The 20,562-nt window shown below is 54.5% G+C and overlaps 1 protein-coding gene across 1 annotated transcript; it reads right to left on the reverse strand.

Annotated features, from left to right (window-relative positions):
• Positions 1 to 594: 594 nt before the first annotated feature.
• Positions 595 to 16,624, reverse strand: Pttg1ip (PTTG1 interacting protein). Its single transcript, XM_070030852.1, has 6 exons — positions 16,416 to 16,624; positions 10,651 to 10,703; positions 9,912 to 10,020; positions 6,351 to 6,522; positions 5,239 to 5,285; positions 595 to 2,234 (listed from the first exon to the last, which is right to left on the reverse strand). The coding sequence occupies exons 1-6, from the start codon at positions 16,528 to 16,530 to the stop codon at positions 2,197 to 2,199; spliced, it is 534 nt and encodes a 177-aa protein (XP_069886953.1). The 5' UTR covers positions 16,531 to 16,624; the 3' UTR covers positions 595 to 2,196.
• Positions 16,625 to 20,562: the final 3,938 nt, after the last annotated feature.

The raw sequence follows: 20,562 nt of genomic DNA on the forward strand, positions 1-20,562 counted from the left end.
AGGGACGCAAGGTCACGCGGTGGGATTCCCTTCACGTGGAAGAGGGACGCGAGGTCACAGTGGGATTCCCTTCACGTGGAAGAGGGACGCGAGGACACTGTGGGATTCCCTTCACATGGAAGAGGGACTCGAGGTCATGCGGTGGGTCCCATTTTCCTGTCCCCAGCTAGAATGTTTGGTGTGCACAGGCGTTGTCACTAACTGAATAAGCAGACTTGCCGTGCCATTTTCCCCCAGGATGAGTGGATCTGCAAGCCTTGGAGGGGTGGTTCCCCGGGAGGCACGGAGGATTTATCTCAGAGCTCATCGGGTGAGGAGCAAAGGCGCGGCTGTCGGTAGCCGCGCACCACACTGGGGTGGCCTGCTGGTGGTGATGGCCATGGCTCTCTCCAGGTACCAGCACCGGTAGGGACACTGGGGGCAGGACACAGGCCGTGGAACTGGCTGCAGGACACTGCCAGTCTGGTTGGTGGACTGAGCAATGAGGGTCAGCACCCTGGGGGTCACAGAGGGGATCCAGCAGTCACCCTTACCTGGAGTGGAGGCCTGCCGCCCTACCCAGACTCACACCACAGAGATGGCGCACACAGGCGATCAGAGCAGTATGAAACCATTTTATTGGAAAGAGGTTAGAAAGCAAGGCACCTTCCGGCGTTGTGACTGCTTGGTGTGGTGTGGAGGAAGGCACGGGCCTGTGGCTGACTGACTGCCATGTTTCCACAAAGTGAGGCTCAAACGCACCTCTACCTTCCACGCAGCAACAGAAGCGACGCACAGCATGACTTTACATGAACTACTGTGCCAATACGAAGTTCACTAAGGTCTATCTCAGTTTCTTTTATCAACAAATAGTAGAAAGTCAAAATCTGAAAATATAAAATATTCCGGAATGTTTATAATACTTTAAATTGTTATCGAAAGCCCAAGAAGTCAGAAAAATAACATATGAAAGGTTTGTGAAGTCTCTGGTAGAGAGGGGCGAAGCGGCATGGCAGCCGCCAGCCACGTGGGTGGTGACAGATCACAAGTGCTGGAGGCACCGTGGCGGACGCACAGGACAAATCTGGAAGCTTATTAGCACACCCACCAGCGTGCCAGCCTCCTCCCCAAAGATTTTAATTCAAAGCAATCTGGCGAGACTATTTTTGATTTTCTTCAGTGTCCAGTAACTTGAGGGTGTCTCTTGCTCTCTTTCCTGTCAGCAAGCATATGGTGGTTGCTAAAGTCACATCTCTTGATCTAAAGCAATGTGCACTGTAGAGGGCTGAAGTCCCACGGAGGCACTTCCAGAGGCCAACGTCAAGCGTGACGGAGCTGGGCAGCGTGGGGATTCTGCTCCGGCTGGACCCCACGCACCTGCCTCCAATTCACATGGCCACATGGCCTTCACCCTCCTTAGATGGACATGGCCCCCCCAGCCTCCCCTATGATGAGCCCCTCCACAGCCCGACAAGAGGAGAAAACTGAGTTGGGTTCCAGGGCCTGTGGAGGACACAGGACCACCCGTCTGGAATGCAGCTGGACAGGAGGCAGACAGGTGGCGCTCCTGAGAGAGGACGTCAAACCACATTTAGAACTGGGTTTCCATGGGAAAGTGACTCATCGTCTATTAAAGATAGATATAAAAATACCACCTTGTAGGGCCTGAAATTTCACATCTAAGTTTTTTGGTGATATTTTGTTTGAGGGAATCTAAAATGCTTTTTAAGAGACTTAAGGTGATTTTGATTATCTCCAAAACTATTCAATAAAAATGGGCTAGCAAGTACTGTGCCCCAGATGCCACCAGAATTAGAAGAAATGGGTAGACACCCATCAGTCTTCCCCAGGATGAAAAGACAGACAGGTGACCCTCATGTGCCCCTGGGGCAGAGCAGGGCAGGCTCCTGCAGCTGGGAGCCAGGGAGGGTGGGTCCAACGTGGCTGGTACTGAGTTGCAAACAAATACACTTCCTCCAGAGAAACCCAGGTAGTTTCACGTCTGAAGCTCTTAGCTACAGAAACAGCAGTAAGGGAAAAGGGAAGGCCACAGCGTGCAGACAGGGGCAGGACTGTCCTTCAAGGCTGCTCCCCATGTCCCAGCTGGACACTGGGAGGCCCACCCACGCAGGTGTCTGCCTGCGGGCTGTGCTGAGAGGCAGCTCTCCCAGGAAGCTTCAGGACTGCCTGGCCCAAAGGTAGTACACCGCAGCTGTTTTAAAACTTCGCGTATGGGTTTTGTTCTTTAAAGAGACCTGAAAAACAAAAACGACAAAGTTACTTCCTCAAGTGGAAACAACATTCACCAAATGTAAGATGGCTAATTTTATAGTAAGATTTACTGAGCTTGTGAGAAAAACGAGTTCTAAACAGCTTTGGATATTATCTAAGCTTGACCTTTATTGAAGTCAAACACAGTTGGCTTTAAAACTGAACTCAGCCAGAAGTAGTGTTGCAGGTCTATAATCCCAACACTTGGGAGGCTGAAGCAGAAGGATCATGAGTTTAAGGCCGGCCTAGAGGAACATAGCAAGACTGTCTCAAAAGAGCAAAAGGAAAGCAAATGAAAGTCTGAAATAAAATTTCATTTCTCCGAAATGGGTTAAGAAACAAACACATAGTTGCTGATAAATAGAAATTAAAGTTAAGCCAAGTGTTTTTATTCCCCCAACAATGGCTGGCTATAAAGTACACAGCAAACTAAGCAAAACCATCTTAACTATACATCTTTAGATTTGCTGTTGAACTGCAGAATGAAGACTACCAAATTAACTCAAATGTTGCCATGTGCCTGATGCAATGCCAATTTAACCCACTGGTGTGCTTACCCATGCCTCAGAGTCCTTCTTCACACTGGAATCAATCTTCTCCAACCAACATGCTGCTCCCCTGGGTGCATGCGCGCGCACGCACGCACATGAACACACAGCACGCACACAGAGCTGACCTCATCAGTATAATTACAGGACCGGCTTAGCCACACAGGAGGGTCAAGGGAGACAGAAGACTTGGCTCTACATCCCTGCCCATGCTGGAGGTCAGCACTAAACCTGAGGGACTTCCACAGGGTGCTGGGCGCTGGGTGAAGTATATCCATTCATCTTGTCAAGGATTCACATTAATGATTGTCCATGTCAAAAGGCTTGAACTTCATGGAAAGCAGGCTGCTTCCCACATAGGGCTGGGTAGGAGCTGTGCCCCCACCACAAGGCAGGGTAACAGCACTGGAAGCCAAGCATCTACACACACCCAGAACCCTGGGAACCTGGGGGAGGGGCGGGGCAGGGGCAGGGCAATGGCACTGGCAAGGCACCGGCGCTGGGGAGAAGTGGAGCTAATGGGCCAGTCAGAAAGAAGCAGGCTCAAGTAGGACACCATGACCTTTGAGAAGCCCATCGGACCCCTGAGCAAGGTGTCTAACAGTCTTGGAGACACCAGCAGCCAAGGTCCAGCAAGGGACAGGCACTGGCTTTTAGGTACTGCGAGGGCTGGAGTCCAGCCCAGCCGGGCAGCCCAGCCTCAGTACTCAGTGTAGTATGATATTGAGGGGCCAGACCCGATAGACCACCGGTCCACAAGGCAGAGGCCTCAACAGGCCCACCCTGTGAGCATTTTCTATCTCAGCTGGAGCCTACTAGCCCCATTTTGCTGCTGCTGCAACTCCTCACAGATGACCAAGACAATCAGAGCCACGGTCCGGAGAGCAAGTGTCCTCCCCAACTCTTGTGTGGAAGATTTGGTCCCTACTGCAATGGTCAGAGGTAGACTTTTGGTGACTGGATCTGTCATCAGCGGATTAATCCACTAATGGCTCACACAGATGCCTAACTGGGTGGGGGTGGAAACTAGAGATGGGGCCTGGCTGGAAGAAGCAGGCTGGAGGGCTTCCTGGTGGCGAGGTGACAGCCTGCCTAGCCAGAGGCCATGGCCAGTGTGGGCCAAAAGCTACCTTTCCTCCTGTCAACAGTTTATCTGAGGTATTCTTTTCTCAGCAGGAAAACCTCACACACACAGTGACATCATAATGTCCCTGGTAAACGAGATACTGACATACACACTAAAACAGCATCTCACACAAACCTAAGTCTCAGACACGCATCTGTAGGGAGAATTTTCAAACTTCCCTAATCATACTCCACGTCTAGAAACTAGTGTTAAGGCCAGTACAGTAGCTCACAACTACAGACCACCCTCAGGACTGCTGCCTCAGAGAAGGCAGGTGAGAGGTTAGGCAACCCCAAAGTCCACTGCAGAAAGCTAGCAAACTTCATGGGCTTTAAAGTAAGCGCAGAACCTAAGCAGGAGCAGCTGTTTAGCTTAATGTTTAGTTACTGTCATGAGCCTTAGGGGGCATCAGTCATTTTACATCTAGTTCATTTCAACAGAACAAAAGGTGTACCCATGCACATATGGTCACATTCCATTCCTTCAGGTTCACCCCCTGAAGAAATCGCTACAAACAAAACCAGCCAACATGAAGTACGTAGGAGACAGAAACACATGAGGGTGAAGGGCTGCAGAGATAAGAACCTATGCAGTGTAGCCTACTTTAAGGCAAGCAGGCTGACAGGAATGGACAGTCCTCCTAGAAATCTCCATCCTTCCCCTGAGTGATCACGTCTGCTGAGACAAAGCCTTGTGAGGCTTGCTGTGGGAGCCCGAGAGCCCTGGGGACTGTTTGGCTACAGCTCTGACTGTGATTCGAGTGTGAACAACACCAGGGAAAACTGGCTGTGTGGTTGTTTCTCCAGTGTACGTAAAGACGCAGGACTATGAGTATCTGGCCTTCTTCAGTAATCCAGTCAAGAAACAGGAGAAATCTTCATATATATTTATCTCAGTCATTCCTGGTATGTAATGTGTTACCAAAAACTGCTTACCTCAGTGATTCTTGAGTTCTCTTCATCTACTCCTTGGAATGTGCTCTTTTATTTTCCCATAACTCCCCTAAGAGAGCCAATCCCCTAATCTGAGCCCATAAAAGTGAGGCAGAGGAGAAATATTTGGTTTAGTCATGTCTGTGGTCACCCTATGGTCGAACTGGAATATTAATGATTAAATAACAAATGTTCTGAGGTGATGCATGGGCATACTTCACCCATTGCCCGGGAATGTGATGGTCAGAACCAGCTGCTGGCCTTGTGGGAGAGGCTCAGGGCCCTGAGTGATGACCAGGTGCTGGCCCCAAGAAACAGTCACAGATCAAAGTCCCATTGCTGGCACCTCCCAGCCAATCTAAGAGAAACCGCTGGTTCTTACCATATTTTTTTCTGATTTCATCATGTCTTGACTTCATCTCTGCTCTCCTAAAAAATAAAAAGCAGTATTCAAGTAGCATCAAACTAGAGCATGCAAGGTCACCTCGAAGGGGTCCTTACGGTTTCTTCCTTTGGTGGCTTTCCTCCAGCTTCCCAAAATAAAGTGGGGGTGTGCCTGACCATGAGATCACCAGAACCAGCAAAGTGTCAACCAAGAGAGTCTCCCGAGGCTAATTCTATTCTTGTGTATGTGTGCACAGGTATGTGTCAGTCGTGGGGCTTGAACTCAGAGTCTGGACACTGTCCCTGAGCTGCTTTTGCGCAAGGCTAGCACAGTACCACTTGAGCCATAGCTCCTTTTCCATTTTTTTAGTAGTTTATTGGAGATAAGAGTGTCACCAACTGTACTACTGGGGATGGCCTGGAACCACAATCCTCGGATCTTAGCCTGGTGAGTGGCTAGGATTATAGGCTTGAGCCACCAGCATCTGGCTCAATAATTCTATTCTTTCCAATAAACTAGTTCAGGCTTGATGGTACATATCTGCAACTCCGGCACTCAGGAGGCTGAAGCAGAAGGATGAGGAAACCATGGCCAGCCTACGCTACAAAAAACGTCAAATGCCTAATATCATCTTTAAAAGTTCTTTTCACAGAAGGAAAATGTACTGACATCTACTTAGTAGCACCTGACTTCAGGTGCCAGCCTGCAAGGGGAGGACTCCTCCCAGGCCCAGCACTCAGGAGAGAAGTATGGTATCCTCAGAACCAGCAGCACAGCCCAACTCTGTAAAGCACCAGGGAGACTGAGCCCGGAGCATCCTTCCGACCTCAGTGCTCCTTGGTTATCAAAGGCCTGGGCCACCCAGGCAGCAGTAAGGGCAGCCCAACATAGCAAACAGACCTCTAGGCCCGCGGCACTGTCAGCTGTCATCCTCCTGTAGCCACGACAGGAAACAGACCGAGTTTGCAAAGTTCCTGACACTTGTCCTCTCCAACCACAGCCTAGAAAATCCTGCGGACACGGAGTCTGGCCGACACTTTTAGAAAGCTCATGAGCCTAGCATCATCTCCCGTCTCTCCAGATGGGGACAGAAACCACTGAGAGCTCACCTCTCTTCCTGTCGGACTCTCCTCTCCTCTTGCTCTCTCATGGCCCGCTCGTCGCTCTTGTCTGGCTTCCTGCCCTTCTTCTTGCGGCAGCAGCAGCAGCAACAGACAACAATGCTGAGGAGGATGGAGCCTCCCAGCACCGACATGACGATAATCAGCGCCTCAAAATTCACTGAAAGCCCAATGTGTGCAGTCAGTACCATGCCAGATCCCATCTACCCCCATGAGCACCATGCCAAGCTCACACCCACCTCCAAGAGCACTACTCTCACCCCACCAACAATCTTGGAACACAGGGCCCAAGGCAGTCCCGCCTCCACCTGCTGTGGGTCCATGGTGCCCTCACCTCCTTCAGCCACCGTTTGCCTTAAAACACTTCTAGAGTATTATCAGTGAATTGAAGGGACAGGGTGACTTTTTGTGTGCCAGTCCTAGGGCTTAGGTACTGGTTCTGAGCCTTTTTTTCTTTTGCTCAAGGCCAGCAGCTACTTGAGACTGAAAAAAAAAACAACTTTGTGAGACCACCAGGCGCTGGTGTCTCACACCTGTAATCCTACTCAGGAGGCTTATATCTGAGGATCGTGGTTCAAAGCCAGACTGGGCAGGAAAAGTTTAAAGTGAGACTCTTATCTCAAATAAACCACTAGAAAACCAGAAGTGGCGCTGTGGCTCAAGTGGTAGAGCATTGGCCTTGAGCTGAAGAGCTGAGGGACGGCGCCCAGGCCGAGTTCAGGCCTCATGACTGACCAAAAAAAAGAAAAAGAAAAAGAAAAAGATACTTTGTGAGGAAACATCTGAGGAAAGTTAACAAAAACCAAAAAGAAGAAAAAGACCAAACTGTCTACTGAGACTAAGATACTCTGCATCTGACTTTAGTAGCTCTCATACAAATGAATCTGCATTTAGTGGCTCTCATGCAAATGGAGGTTAAGTGCGTGCCCTGGCCAGTCAACAAAATTATACCTATTGTCCAGGGAAAGAAAGTTCATTTAGACACAAAGAACATGAGGCCACCCAGACCACGAGAAAGGACCACAGAGAAGCAGGAGACCACCCAGACCACGAGAAAAGACCACAGAGAAGCACGAGACCACAGAGACCACGAGAAAGGACCACAGAGAAGCACGAGGCCACACAGACCATGAGAAAGGACCATAAAGAAGCAGCCACCTTTGTATCTCAGAGTTATGGATACTCTGGGCCTGAAAATGGCCACCAGTTAGTGCTACTCGGTGGTACGATTTCCTGGAAGAGCCGAGCTACACAGACAGATACAAACTATAATGAGTTTGATGGTTCTTTTTACTTTTTCTAAAGCCCTTTATGTTACACCAGCTAGTTCAAACCAGAGCTGAGGAACTCCCTATACTAATTTTGCATGTGTTCCAATTATCTAGTTAAAACTAAATTCATTCAAGAACCAATGCCACACAACTGGAATTTTTCTTTTTTTGGAGGGAGGAGGCAATATTAGGGCTTATACTCAGCTTTTTCAGTACTAGGGCTTGAACTTAGCTTTTTCTTGCTCAAGGCTAGAGCTCTACTATTGAGCCACAGCTCCACTTCTAGTTCTGGCTGGTTAACAGAATATAAGAGTTTTATGGATGGGGCTGGGAAGGTGGCTCAGTGGTAGAGCACTTGCCTTGCATGCATGAGGCCCTGGATTCGATTCCTCAGCACCACATAAGCAAAAAGAAAAAAGCCGGAAGTAGCATTGTGGCTCAAGTGGTAGAGCGCTAGCCTTGAGCTGAAGAGCTGAGGGACAGCGCCCAGGCCCAGAGTTCAGGCCCCATGACTGGACCCCCCCCCCAAAAAAAAAAAGAGTTTTATGGCTGGCTTTGAACCACAATCTGGAGATCTTAGCCTCTTGAGTAGCTAGGACTACAGGTCTGAGCCAGACGATGGGGAGGCCTGTCCCCACCCTGGTAGACTCTGACATACTCTTCTTGTGAGCTACTCATTTAGCAGTTTTTGGTGTTGTTGTTTTAATAGTATTGGGGTTTGAACTCAGGACTATGTATGCTTGCTAGGCCAGTGCTCTAATACCTGAACCATGTCTTCAGCCCTACTTTTTGCTAGTTACTTTGGAGATGGAGTCTAGTGACATTTCTAGCCTAGGCTGGCTTTGAACTACTATCCTCTAGATCACAGCTTCCTGAGTAGCTTCTTGGCTAAGTTTCTGCCCAGTATCTGTTACCTAGCTAACTGGCAGACCTGGAAGCAGTCACCTTCTCCTGCTAGGTCACAAGCCTCCCACCTGACTGTAGGAGGGTCCCAGACCCTGAGGTCAAGTCCGGATCCAGTGTGGCCACACCTTTCCCCACCTGACCACACCTCTTCCTGTCCCTGGCCTAGATAAGTCCTGGCCAAGGGGTGAGTCTCCCCTTCTTTTTCAGCCATGCCTCTCCACCACGCACAGCGGGGGCAGCAGTCCGGTAAATAAACTTCTTCTCCTGCCTGAACAGCACATGGTGTTTTCTTCAGTGGCTACCTAATGAAACCTACCTACTTAATATACCTTACATGAGCTACTGACATTGACTAGCGGACTTCTTTTTAGCTCATCAAACATTTTTCTTTTTTTTTTTTTTGGGGTCCGGTCGTGGGGCCTGAACTCTGGGCCTGGGCGCTGTCCCTCAGCTCTTCAGCTCAAGGCTAGCACTCAAGGCTAGCGCTCTACCACTTGAGCCACAGCGCCACTTCCGGCTTTTTTCTTATGTGGTGCTGAGGAATTGAACCCAGGGCCTCAGGCATGCAAGGCAAGCACTCTACCACTGAGCCCACCTTCCCAGCCCCCAACATTTTAAAATCAGAAGGAGGTGTTACATCTGCTCAGATGCCTTTAAGGTTTTAATCATATGTTCTGTCTTCCTATGACTTAGTCTAAAAAGCATAAAATTGCAAAATCAAAAGCAGTTAGTGCTTCACGGCCAGTTTCCCGGCCCCAGAGCCATCTTTGCAAATGAAGAAGGAAAGGCAAAGGAAAGGATAGGCAGAACCAGGCAGAACCCCCACAATCACCACCCCACACTTCTGGCCTTAACAGCAGGTATCCTTTCAGAGAGAAGCTACTGGGCTTTTGAGATAGAAATGACTAGAAAGGAAATAGCTAGGGAAGGAAGGAGTAAGCCACAGAGGGGTCTGCAGAAAAGTGAGCTCCAGGGAGCAAGACACACTCCAGCTAATTTAAAAGGCAAGGTAGGGACTATCCAAATCCCTGAAGTGTTAGTTTCCTCATGAGGCGGTGTCTGTGAGAGCAACTGCAGCCATGAAAGCAGTGTGCACACCAAAGGGGCCCTTGGCTGGTGGCAGGAATCCACACGTGGGCTTCCAGGGTGGCCTTGAAGGCAGATAGTCAAAAGCTTCCAGCATGTCCTTTCTCCAGCCCCTCTCAGGACGAACCTGGGGAGCCTAGATAGTTGCCTGGGCTCTAGCCTGCCACCATTTTCCGACCTCTTGCTTAATATCAGGGATTATATCATGTTAGGCTAACTAGTCACCATCCAACTACAACTTTCAAAAAAGCACTCACTCTGCAACACCTAAATGAAAACAACTTACCCCAGCAAACGCCCCATCGTGCAGAACTCAGCTCACAAAGGGAACTAGGCGGCAGGATTTTCCTCACAGGGTACTCCAAACAGGCCTTGTTAGTATTGCACCACAGACACTGAAAGAATGACCAAGCAGATGACGTGAGGCCCTCTGCACCTCCAAAGGAGGAGAGACCCTGGCCACCAAATGGTTTGTCTTGGCCTCGCTGCCCTTCAGGAATGCCCAATGTCATGGTCAGTGACCCTGTCATGGAGAAAAACTCAAACCTAGTAGCCAAGTCTTTCCAGTGGACCAGATGGCTGCCTCTCGCCAGAATCCTGTTCCCCTCCTGCTGTGTGAGGAGCACAGGTACCACAGCACAACCATGGCCAGGGACCAGGCACCGGCCCCACAGCACTGCACTGCAGAGACAGGCAGGTCCTCTGAGTGCCATCACATATTACACCTTCTGCCACACGGTGTTACAGCCCAACAGACCTCTCAAGTTTACACAGAAAGCCTGGTCATAGGCAAGTGGCGGTGTACCAACTGCAGTCTAGGCCTTGTCTACTAATACCAGCATACCATATGTTTCTCAGCTAGCTCCAGGGAGGGTCCCGCCTGAAGTAGGAGTGAAGGCAGGGTCAGTGACCACGGTCAGGGGCAGCCTGTTTCCAAAGGCTGGAGTCATCTTTAGCAACTGTCGAGCCTCCCAGAGCTGAGGAAACAGGTCTGCCTTGGGCCTGCTCCCCACCACACCACTCACCGAGACGTTCTTCAGGCATTCTTCACAAGATCTGTTTGTATTCTGAGAACAACCTGCGGGGGAAACAAGAGCATCACCAAGGGCACTAGATCCAAGAGGTGCCAGAGCCAGCACGAGCACAGAATGCCAATGCTGTGACCCTCTGACTTAAGTCACCAACTTTCCTGGAGCCAGCCTGCTTCAGTGTCCAGTCAAGTGACTGCTGCCCACAGGCCTTTGGGAAGAGCCAGAATATGGCTCTCCTCCAGAAAGGAAGATTCCAGATTTAACAGCTCTCCCTGAAAACAGGTGTGCCAGGTGACTTCCCCATCATTAGCCCTAACAGCATACTCTCCTGGGAGATAAGATCACAGCAATATTGTGATAATGGCCAGAAGCACAGCATGCACATTGACTTCGCTCTAATCCTCCTGGGTCCTGGACAGGGGAGCACTCCCCAAGCACAAGGGAAGTGCTGTGGCAGCCAAGAGGAGCCCGGGACAGACTCACCTCCTCCGCACAGCTCAGTGCTCAGGAAAGGGCACACGGTGCTTAACAGCCACAGAACAGAGCCCATCAGGAGAAAAGAAACAGTGAGGGAAGCCTCCCCACGTGCACTCAAACAGCACCTAGCAGCATCCCCCCACCCGAAACACACACACACTTTGAGAAAAGGCCTCACCCTCCCTCTCTAAAAAGTTACAACATACGTCCTATCTAGCTGTCTATGTACTGAAGTTGCTGAAGTAAGGCAAATTAAAACTGCAGTGAGACGCATAATGGCTATAACTGAAGGGACAGACAGGCTCAGGTGGGGCTGGCAGGGATTTTAGCTCAAACCTTTCCCAAAATGGCTGCAGCTGCTGACAAAACAACAGGTGCCCTTTCTGTAATTCCATAATTCCACCCCGGGTATTTTATCCAAGAGAAGTTAGAATACACATCCAGCTACACCTGGGCAGGTGTGTGTACACCAACTACATTTTTACAGCTCCACATTGCAGATGTCCACATGTCTAACTCCAGGAGGAACACCAAACAAGACCCAACACTAGAGACAAGAGCAAAATGGATGGTCTTTTAAGGCCTGGGAGCAGAAAGAACCCTTACACACACTGTGCACTAAGGGAACTTATCCACCCAGCATGCAGACGGTGGGCTGGGGGGGGGGGGGTGTATTCTGCATCTGGACAGGTGCCTGGGCCACACAGGACTAACTCATCCAAAGGCACACCTAAGTTTTCTGTGTTTCATTGTCAGAACAAAAACGCTGGGCGCTGGTTACTAGCAGGGATGGTGTAGAACAAGAGTGGATATGTCTCCTGAGTTGCACACCTATGGAGGACTGTGGTGGTGAAAAGCTTGAGGTGGCTCCCTGCACTTTCCCGCCCCTGGCATAGCTGAGTAACACCTGAGCCTGTGCACTGTGGTGCTCTCAGAAGCTGCTACAAACTCAGAACTTGACCCAGACAGGACAATACCAAATTGAGATCCTCAAAAGACAACAGACAAAGGAGCTGGTTCCAGGCACTGGAGGTTAGAGACAACTCAGGTACCTTGTGGTCCTGGATGTCAGGGGTTTGGTAGCTGGCTGAGGTCTGCGTATAGTCTGTATGCTAAACCAAGCATTCAAGGACCTCATCAATCTTCAATGTGCAGATTTTGGTAATAATGTTCCACTTGTGCAGAAGGAAGCCCTCCATCTTGGAGAAATGACTTTTGAAGAATTTGGAGTACAAGGCCTCCTCAACAACTTGCTCGTATAACAAGCAATTATAGTTTGTCAATTAAAAAAATGAAGACACCAGCTATTTTACAGAACTAGTAGATGGAAGGCGTGGTACAAACATCCAGGCAACAAAAGGCCACTGGGACTTGGGGCCCGCTCCTCCAGTGCCCAGGCTGAGATCCCGCTCTTCCCCTTGGGAGGGAGACACATGCTATGCTTAACACATCCACTTTCAGCCTTTGGACAAACATTCTCTACTAAAAGAAAGGAGCCTCCTCCTTCTGGTCAGTCCTGACTGCGGCCTCGGTGAGGAAGAGGCACAGGATCTTTGTTTTCATAACTGCTGTGTGAACTGAAAGAAAGAAACCTCGAGAGACACACCCTCAATTCTGTCTACCCTTGGGCCTCTTGATTACTGGCCAGTGTGAGTCAACAAGAGGCCAGGACAAAGAATCAGGCTGGCTGCCCAGCCTGCTCCTCCTCCTCTTCTACAGGCCAAGAACAAGGCCTGTCTTCAGTATCAGGAAACACAAATGTTGGGACAGTCAGCTTTAAAAGAATTCCAGGCTTGGGAAGGTTTGTTTGGTTCCCTGTGGTGCTCACGGAAAGCTCCGTCCTGTGCAGCAAGAAGGGAATGCACTGGCCTATGGCCCCTGCTCTCCAGACAACTAGTGTGCCTTTCTCAGAGCCACACTGGATCTCTGAGCTCATCATAAGATGGAGAAAATCATGTGCTGTGGGATATAAAGGAAAGCATTTGTATTTCTTAAGTGTGGAACTGAATGTAAATGCCTGACTTTAGAGGTCTTATGATTTTGAGGTTTCAGCTTAGACTGCTTTGTTTTTTGGTGGTACTGAGGCTTGAACTCAGGGCCTTAGAACTTGCTTGTCTGGCCTGCTACTACTTGAATCACACTTTCAGCCCTGCTTTTTGCTGGTTATTTTATTTTTCATTGGTCCCAAGTCTCTCACCCTGGGTGCTGTTCTTGAGCTTCTTTTGCTCAAGGCTAGTAGTACTCTACCACCTGAGCCACAGTGCCACTTCCAGCTTTTTCTGGGTAGTTTATTGGTGATAAAAGTTTCACAGATGAAGTGGCACTGTAGCTCAAGTGGTAGAGTGCTAGCTTTGAGTTGAAGAGCTGAGGGACAACGCCCAGGCCCAGAGTTCAAGCCCCACAACTGCCAAAAAAAAAAAAAAAAAAAACACTATATAAAGTTTCACAGACTCTCCTGCCCCAAGCAGGCTTTGAATCAAGAGTCTTAGATCTCAGCCTCCTGAACAGCTAGAATTACACTGGCACCCAGCTTTGGTGGTTATTTTAAAAATGAAGTCTAGCAAACTTTTCTGCCCAGAGTGGTCTCTGTATCTTAGCCACTTACACTGCTAGGACTACAGGCATGGGCCACCTATTTATTGATTTTTAAAAACTTCCAGACTCATTCCCTTTAGAAATTGAATGAACAAGAAAACAAAAGTTCCCCTGTCAGGATACCATAAATCATGACTCACTTTGGAGTGCTTTCCAAGTTTCAGTAGAGTCAATATTGATTAAATAAAAAAAGGACACACTGCCATAGGCAAAGAAGTGTAAATGTTACTGGGCGAGCCTGGGGTTTCTGTCCCAAGGTTGTGAGTACTCTACAAGGGAGTACTCAGCACAGGCGTCTGGAGAGCAGTTCTGCTGTCCGCTTCAGGTAAGGGCAGAGAATCCGGTCACCTCACCACTTCCACAAGAAGCGAGAAGAGGCAAGGCCCCTACATCACAAGTGTACAGAGCAGTTTCTTGGAGAGGGGGCGGGAGAAGTACAGATCGGGCTCTAAACCACACTTCCCGGTGAGGAAGCTCCAGTGGGGGCTTGCCTTTCCCCAGATGAAGCTTACCGACAAGGTTGAGTCGAAATTTCATAAATTTCACATGGTTCATGGGTTCACAATGTCTACCTCCAACAATGCACACAAAGCAATATTGAAAGGGTGTGTTTTGGATTAGTATGGTTTGTGCAGTCTTTCTTGTAAAGACTAAAATTACTCATCAGTACTTAGAACTTCAACTGCGTGTGGAGAACAGCAGTGCTCTAAACAGTGCCCATCTGGGTGCCTGGGCAGAAAGCAGCCACACAGGAGTGACCCTAATGCCTGCTCCCCAGGTGTCCCCAACAAGCGCAGTTGCCACCCAGAGAGGACACAAAGAAGGAATGCGTCTGGAGGACATCCCAGCTGCCCTTCAGAAGCCAGAACAGAAACCAGGAACAGCTGCCACCCAGGCCTTGGCGCACACTCCAGCAGTGTAAGCAAACACACCCTCCAGCCACTGATAATCTGTGGGATGAAAAGCACTCACGCTGCACTTGTGCCCAGAACCCAGCTTGTGCCCCGGACCCCTGCGCAGTACCAGTCGGCCGGTCCTCACACAGCCCAAGACAGCAGGAATTGGCAACATCCACACTGATCACAGACGGGCCAGGCCGGCTCCAGGTGGAGGGAAGCTGAGGGTGGAGGAAGATGCCCGGCTCCTGAGCTAGGCCCAATCGGGCTTTAACTGGAGGTTGTGAAGCAAGTCATGGGGTGTCTGCGGCTCTACGAACCACGGGAGTGACATACACACATACACATACGCGCGCGCACACACGCACGCACACGCACACGCACGGGGACGCAGGCCCAGCTGGTCCCACGCAGAGCCCAGCTCGGAGCCGCGGAGGGGGCCGGGCACCGAGGTCCGGGGCCGGGCGTCACCCTCCGGAGCCCCGCCGGCTCGGCGCGGGCCCGGCCTCCCGGAGCCCGGGGTCGGTGTCCCAGGGAGGCTGTGGGTGTCCGCGGGGCCCACCCTGGGAGAGGCCGAGCCCCGCCGCCCCGCCGCCCCGGCCTCCCCGAGCCCCGCCGCCCCGCCGCCCCGGCCCCCCAGCCTCCCCGGCCCCCCAGCCTCCCCGAGCCCCGCCGCCCCGGCCACCCAGCCTCCCCAAGTCCCCGGCTTCCCCGGTCCCCCGGCCTCCCCAAGTCCCCGGCCCCCCGGCCTCCCCAAGTCCCCGGCCTCCCCAGCCTCTCCGGGCCCCCCGCCCCGGCCACCCAGCCTCCCCAAGTCCCCGGCTTCCCCGGTCCCCCGGCCTCCCCAAGTCCCCGGCCCCCCGGCCTCCCCAAGTCCCCGGCCTCCCCAGCCTCCCCGGGCCCCCCGCCCCGGCCTCCCCGGTCCCTCGGCCTCCTCAAGTCTCCGGCCTCCCCGGGCCCCCCGCCCCGGCCTCCCCGGGCCCCCCGCCCCGGCCTCCTCGGTCCCCGGCCTCCCCAAGTCTCCGGCCTCCCCGGGCCCCCCGCCCCGGCCTCCCCAAGTCCCCGGCCTCCCCAAGTCCCCGGCCTCCCCGGCCCCCCAGCCTCCCCAAGTCCCCGGCCTCCCCGGCCCCCCAGCCTCTCCAAGTCCCCGGCCTCCCCGGCCCCCCCCCCGGCTCCCCCGGCCTCCCCGGCCGCGCCCGCCTCACCCGCTCCCGGCCCCCCGGCCTCCCCGGGCCCCCGCCGCCCCGGCCTCCCCGGGCCCCCGCCGCCCCGGCCTCCCCGGGCCCCCGCCGCCCCGGCCTCCCCGGCCTCCCGGCCTCCCCGGGCCCCGGCCTCCCCGGCCTCCCGGGCCCCCGCCCCGGCCTCCCCGGCCTCCCGGCCTCCCCGGGCCCCCGCCCCGGCCTCCCCGGCCCCCCGGCCTCCCCGGGCCCCCGCCCCGGCCTCCCCGGCCTCCCCGGGCCCCCGGCCTCCCCGGGCCCCGCCGCCACGGCCTCCCCGGCCCCCCGGCCTCCCCGGGCCCCCGGCCTCCCCGGGCCCCGCCGCCACGGCCTCCCCGGCCTCCCCGGGCCCCGCCGCCACGGCCTCCCCGGCCTCCCCGGGCCCCGCCGCCACGGCCTCCCCGGCCCCCCGGCCTCCCCGGGCCCCCGCCCTGGCCTCCCCGGGCCCCCGGCCTCCCCGGCCCCGGCCCCCCGGCCTCCCCGGCCTCCCCGGCCTCCTCGGGCCCCGGCCCCCCGGCCTCCCCGGCCTCCCCGGGCCCCGCCGCCCCGGCCTCCCCGGCCGCGCCCGCCTCACCCGCTCCCGGCGCGTCCTGCGCGGCGGCCTCCAGGAGCAGCAGCAGGAAGAGCGCGGCGCCGCCCAGGCGCAGCCCCCAGCGCGGCGTCGGGCCGCGGGTCCCGCCGGGCGCCATGGCCGGGCCCCGTCAGCGGCCGAGACGAGAACCGAGCCCGCCGCCCGCCGCCGCCAACGTCGCTCGCGCCGTCCGCGCCCTGAGGAGCCGCGGCGCCAGAGGCGCAAGGAGGCGGGGCCGGGCGACCGCGCAGGCGCGGGCCTCGGCTCGCCCCGCCCCTCGGCCGCCGCCGCGTCGGGGCGTGGCTGCTACCCAGTGCGCATGCGCGGCGGAGGACCGGGCCGGGACGCAGCGCACCCCTTCCCGCGGACCCCCCCCCACCCCGCCCCGGCTGGCTTCGAACTGCGGTCCTCGGCTCTCAGCCCCCGAGTGCCGGGATGACAGGCGTGAGCCCGCCCGGTCACTGGCGGCGGGTGGGTCACTGGCAGGGGGTGGGGATCACTGGGTGGGGCCGCTGGCTGTGGGTGGAGGTCACTGGCAGGAGCCGGGTCACGGGCAGGGTGGGGGGGCCACTGGTGAGGCGGGGTCACTGGCTGGGGGTGGGGTCATAGGCGGGAGGGGGTCACGGGTGGGGCGGGGTCAGTGGAGGGGCGGGGCTACTGGCGGGTGGGGTCACGGGCCGGGTCGCTGGGGCCCCCCCCTCCGGGGGCCTGTCCGCCCCGAGGGGCTGGTGCGGGCAGCAGGCAGGGGCAGTTCCCGGGGCTCCACGCTCCGCCCTGGGAGCCTCACCCTCCCTGGGCCAGAGGAAGACCCGCCCGACAGGCAGGCTCCGCCCCAGCCCTCCTGCTGCCCGTGGCCTTCCCGTGACCACGGGGGAGCCGCCGAATTAACCGGTCCCGACAGCGAAGTGCGACGTGGGAAGCCGCCCAGTTGTAACAGCACTAACCCATCAGAGCGTGGGCCATGAGGACCCGAGCGTCAGAGCCACGGTGGCAGGAGGGGCCGCTCTGGAGAAGGGAGAATGGAATCGCTGGGTAACAAAGAAGAAGAAATTATATATCCACACCTGTGACAGGTGTAGAATTTGGGGGTAGAAGGGTTACAGCCCAAGAAAGAGTTGTTCTCCACAAGTCTGGCCTGTTGGTGAAGATAAAGCTTAAGAGTACTTGGGGAGAAAAATTTTTAAAAAACAAGAAAAAAGCTGGATGCTGGTGGCTCACGCCTGTCGTCCTAGCTACTCAGGAGGCTGAGCTCTTAGGATCACAGTTCAAAGCCAGCCTGGGCAGGAAAGTCCATGAGACTCTTCAATAAACTGGAAGTGGGCCAGGGCTCAGGTGGTAGAGCACTAGCCTTGAGCTGAAGAGCTGAGGGACAGCACCCAGGCTTGAAGCCCATGACCAACAACAAGAAATAATAAAAGCAAGAAAAGACTGACGGCACATACAATGCTTCTCTTCTGAATAGAGTTCTTCACAATCAACTTTGGTTGTCCATGGCCCTCTTCCCAGGCTGCAGGTGCTGGTGGTGAAGGTGCAGCACCGGCAGGCAGAGTCTGCCACTGAGCTGGAACACTCCACAGGTTTTGCCCACTCCAGAGTTGCAACCCTAGCGGCCTGTGCTGGCTGCAGAGCAGGTCGGCGTGGGCTCTGCCATCAAGAGCAGCAGCAGCACAACATTCCACATGGTAAGGAGGGATGTGTGCATGCCCTTCTCCTGGCTCAGGATCAGACGGGCAGGGAAGCCTTCCCACAACCTGGCAGCCACTGTGCAGTTAACACACATTTGGGGAGGGAGCATCTCAGTTTCCTGCCACCCAATAACCCACTCCTCCGGGTCCTGGCAGGCACCACTCAGGCCTTGCAGTCCTACCTGCCTACCTCAACCCTCCACAAATCACTCTTATCTTCCTGCTCTTCTGGGGTGGAGTCTCGCACATAGAACACTGTACCAAGAACTGGGGAATGTCTAGATACCCCACCCACGGACAACAGTCTTTGCCATCTTTGTCCTTCTGGTCTTCTGGATCCTGAGGTTCTCAGTCATATTCTGTACCTGCTCTGTGCCCACCCAGGGCACAGGGGCAGGATGGCTGGGGGGGAGAGCGGGACTGTGGGACGGATGTGGCGGAGACCCAGCTGTGTGGAATGGGAGGTGTCCAGAGGGCACCACACGCTGCTGCTGAAGCTGCCCTCCCCCCGACAGAGGAAAGCTGGACTTCGGTCAGGAGGGCACTGTGGCTTTGGTGTGCTCCTGCATCAAAGCAAACAGAAATAGCCCAGTCTCCTGTGAGGGAGCTCGTTTGAGAATGCAAGGACTAGGACTGCATCGGCCACAGGGCCTGGACAGGGTGCTGGAGGCGGCGGTCACCACACGGAGCCGTCCAGTGGGTGTCCCGTGTGTGTATGTGTGTGTGTGTGTGTGTGTGTGTGTGCGCGCGCGCGCATGTGTGTATGCGCGTGTGTGCTAGAGGTGTTCACCACATGGAGCCGTCCCGTGTGTGTGTGTGTGTGTGTGTGTGTGTGTGTGTGTGTGTGTGTGTGTGCACTAGAGGTGGTCACCACAGACTGTCCAGTGTGTGTGTGTGTGTGTGTGTGTGTGTGTGTGTGTGCTGGAGCGGTCACCACACAGACTTCCAGTGTGTGTGTGTGTGTGTGTGTGTGTGTGTGTGTGCGCGCGAGCGCGCGCGTGTGGCATATGATGCAGAGTACACAAGCTGCACAGACATTTGGAGAAACGTCCACGACCCAAAGCCTGTTTTTCCAAAAAGAATGACAGTTGGCTGGCTGGCCGCCAGGGCCTCAGCTCTGAGGAGCGGCCGCCTCACCGCAGGGCCACAGAGCGGCCAGGCACACCGCTCAGGTCACACTCAGGCTTCTGGGATCCCAGGGCTCCTCCCCAGTGCATCTCAGAGCCACCTGCAGGGCGTTGGCACCCAGCTTGATTTGGTAGTTAAGTATCTACGCACCTGAGTCTTCCCTTATCATGCGTGCATTCCTCCATGGGTTAAAGAATTACTTCTAGACAGCTTCTGCTTGGACCATGGCACATGAAACTGCCGGTCCTCAACCCTGGCAGGACAGAGGGCACTCACTGGGGCAAAACGGGGGCCCAGGGCTTTGGACTCCTGGAGGATATCTGGCAAGAAGTGGAGTGTATGGGAGTCCTTGGTCAGGCAGGGGTCAGCGGGGATGGGGTGGGAGGGGGGATGGTTGAGACCAGAGCCGGAGCTCTGGGCCAGGAGAAGTTTTCATGGCTGCATTAAGCAAGGATTTGGACCGTGCATCCCGGAACGTGGGACGGCCCCAGTGAAGCCCGCAGCCCGCCTGGTCTGTTGCTGACTACAAGGGTCTGGGAGCTGGCTGGTGCTCTCAGGCTCGGGTGTCAGCAGCGTCGGGCTAGCCACCAGCCGCTCAGGGGCTTCTTGGAGACGAGGCCTTCTGTGAACCCTGCAGTTTGAACAGCATTGCTAGTTCAAGGCCACGCAGCTGCTGGGGAGAAATAGAGCTGGGGATGAACCCAGGGGTCACCTGTGGGTCCAGCCTTCCTCCCCGTGTCTCAGCAGTAAGGGTGCTGACAGGACTGGGCGTGGTGCTTGAGATAACTTCTGACATCAGGCCTTGGTCACAGAATGTCACAGTGAGAATTCAGGTTCCACATTGGCTTGGAAGGGACAGCAGGGCTAGGGTGATGTCTGGTTCCGGCCATCTCTGAGGACTGAGATTGGTCACACAGACTCTGACCGGGCTCAGGGGAAACAGGAGTATCCTGCAAGGCTTGCTCGCAGATGGGCAGAATAAGGGCCAGGGGTATGGCATAGAGGGACAGTGCTTACAAGGCATGCGGGAGGCCCTGGGTTCAACCAGCAGCACCAAAAGATAATCACAATGCAGAACAAGATCGACACAAGTTAGTTCACATTGAGCACAATAACTACATTGCCTTAGGTCCTTGATGCAAAACTTTGACCTTAGGAATGAAAGGCCGACTTTAAAATGAAAGGCAAATGAGAACACTGTTTTCCCTGGTGTCTGGAGGAGGCATCTGACGGGCCCGTGTGGGTCAGCTGAACCTAAGTGTTGAGTTGGAACTGTGGGGGTCAAGGCCAGAAGGCATGGTGAGAATCTCTGCAGTGTCTGTACACAGTCCTTGGTG

Source organism: Dipodomys merriami, unplaced genomic scaffold (assembly GCF_024711535.1).
Source record: "Dipodomys merriami isolate MVZ:Mamm:240054 unplaced genomic scaffold, mDipMer1.0.p SCAF_2, whole genome shotgun sequence".
Lineage (NCBI taxonomy): Eukaryota > Metazoa > Chordata > Mammalia > Rodentia > Heteromyidae > Dipodomys > Dipodomys merriami.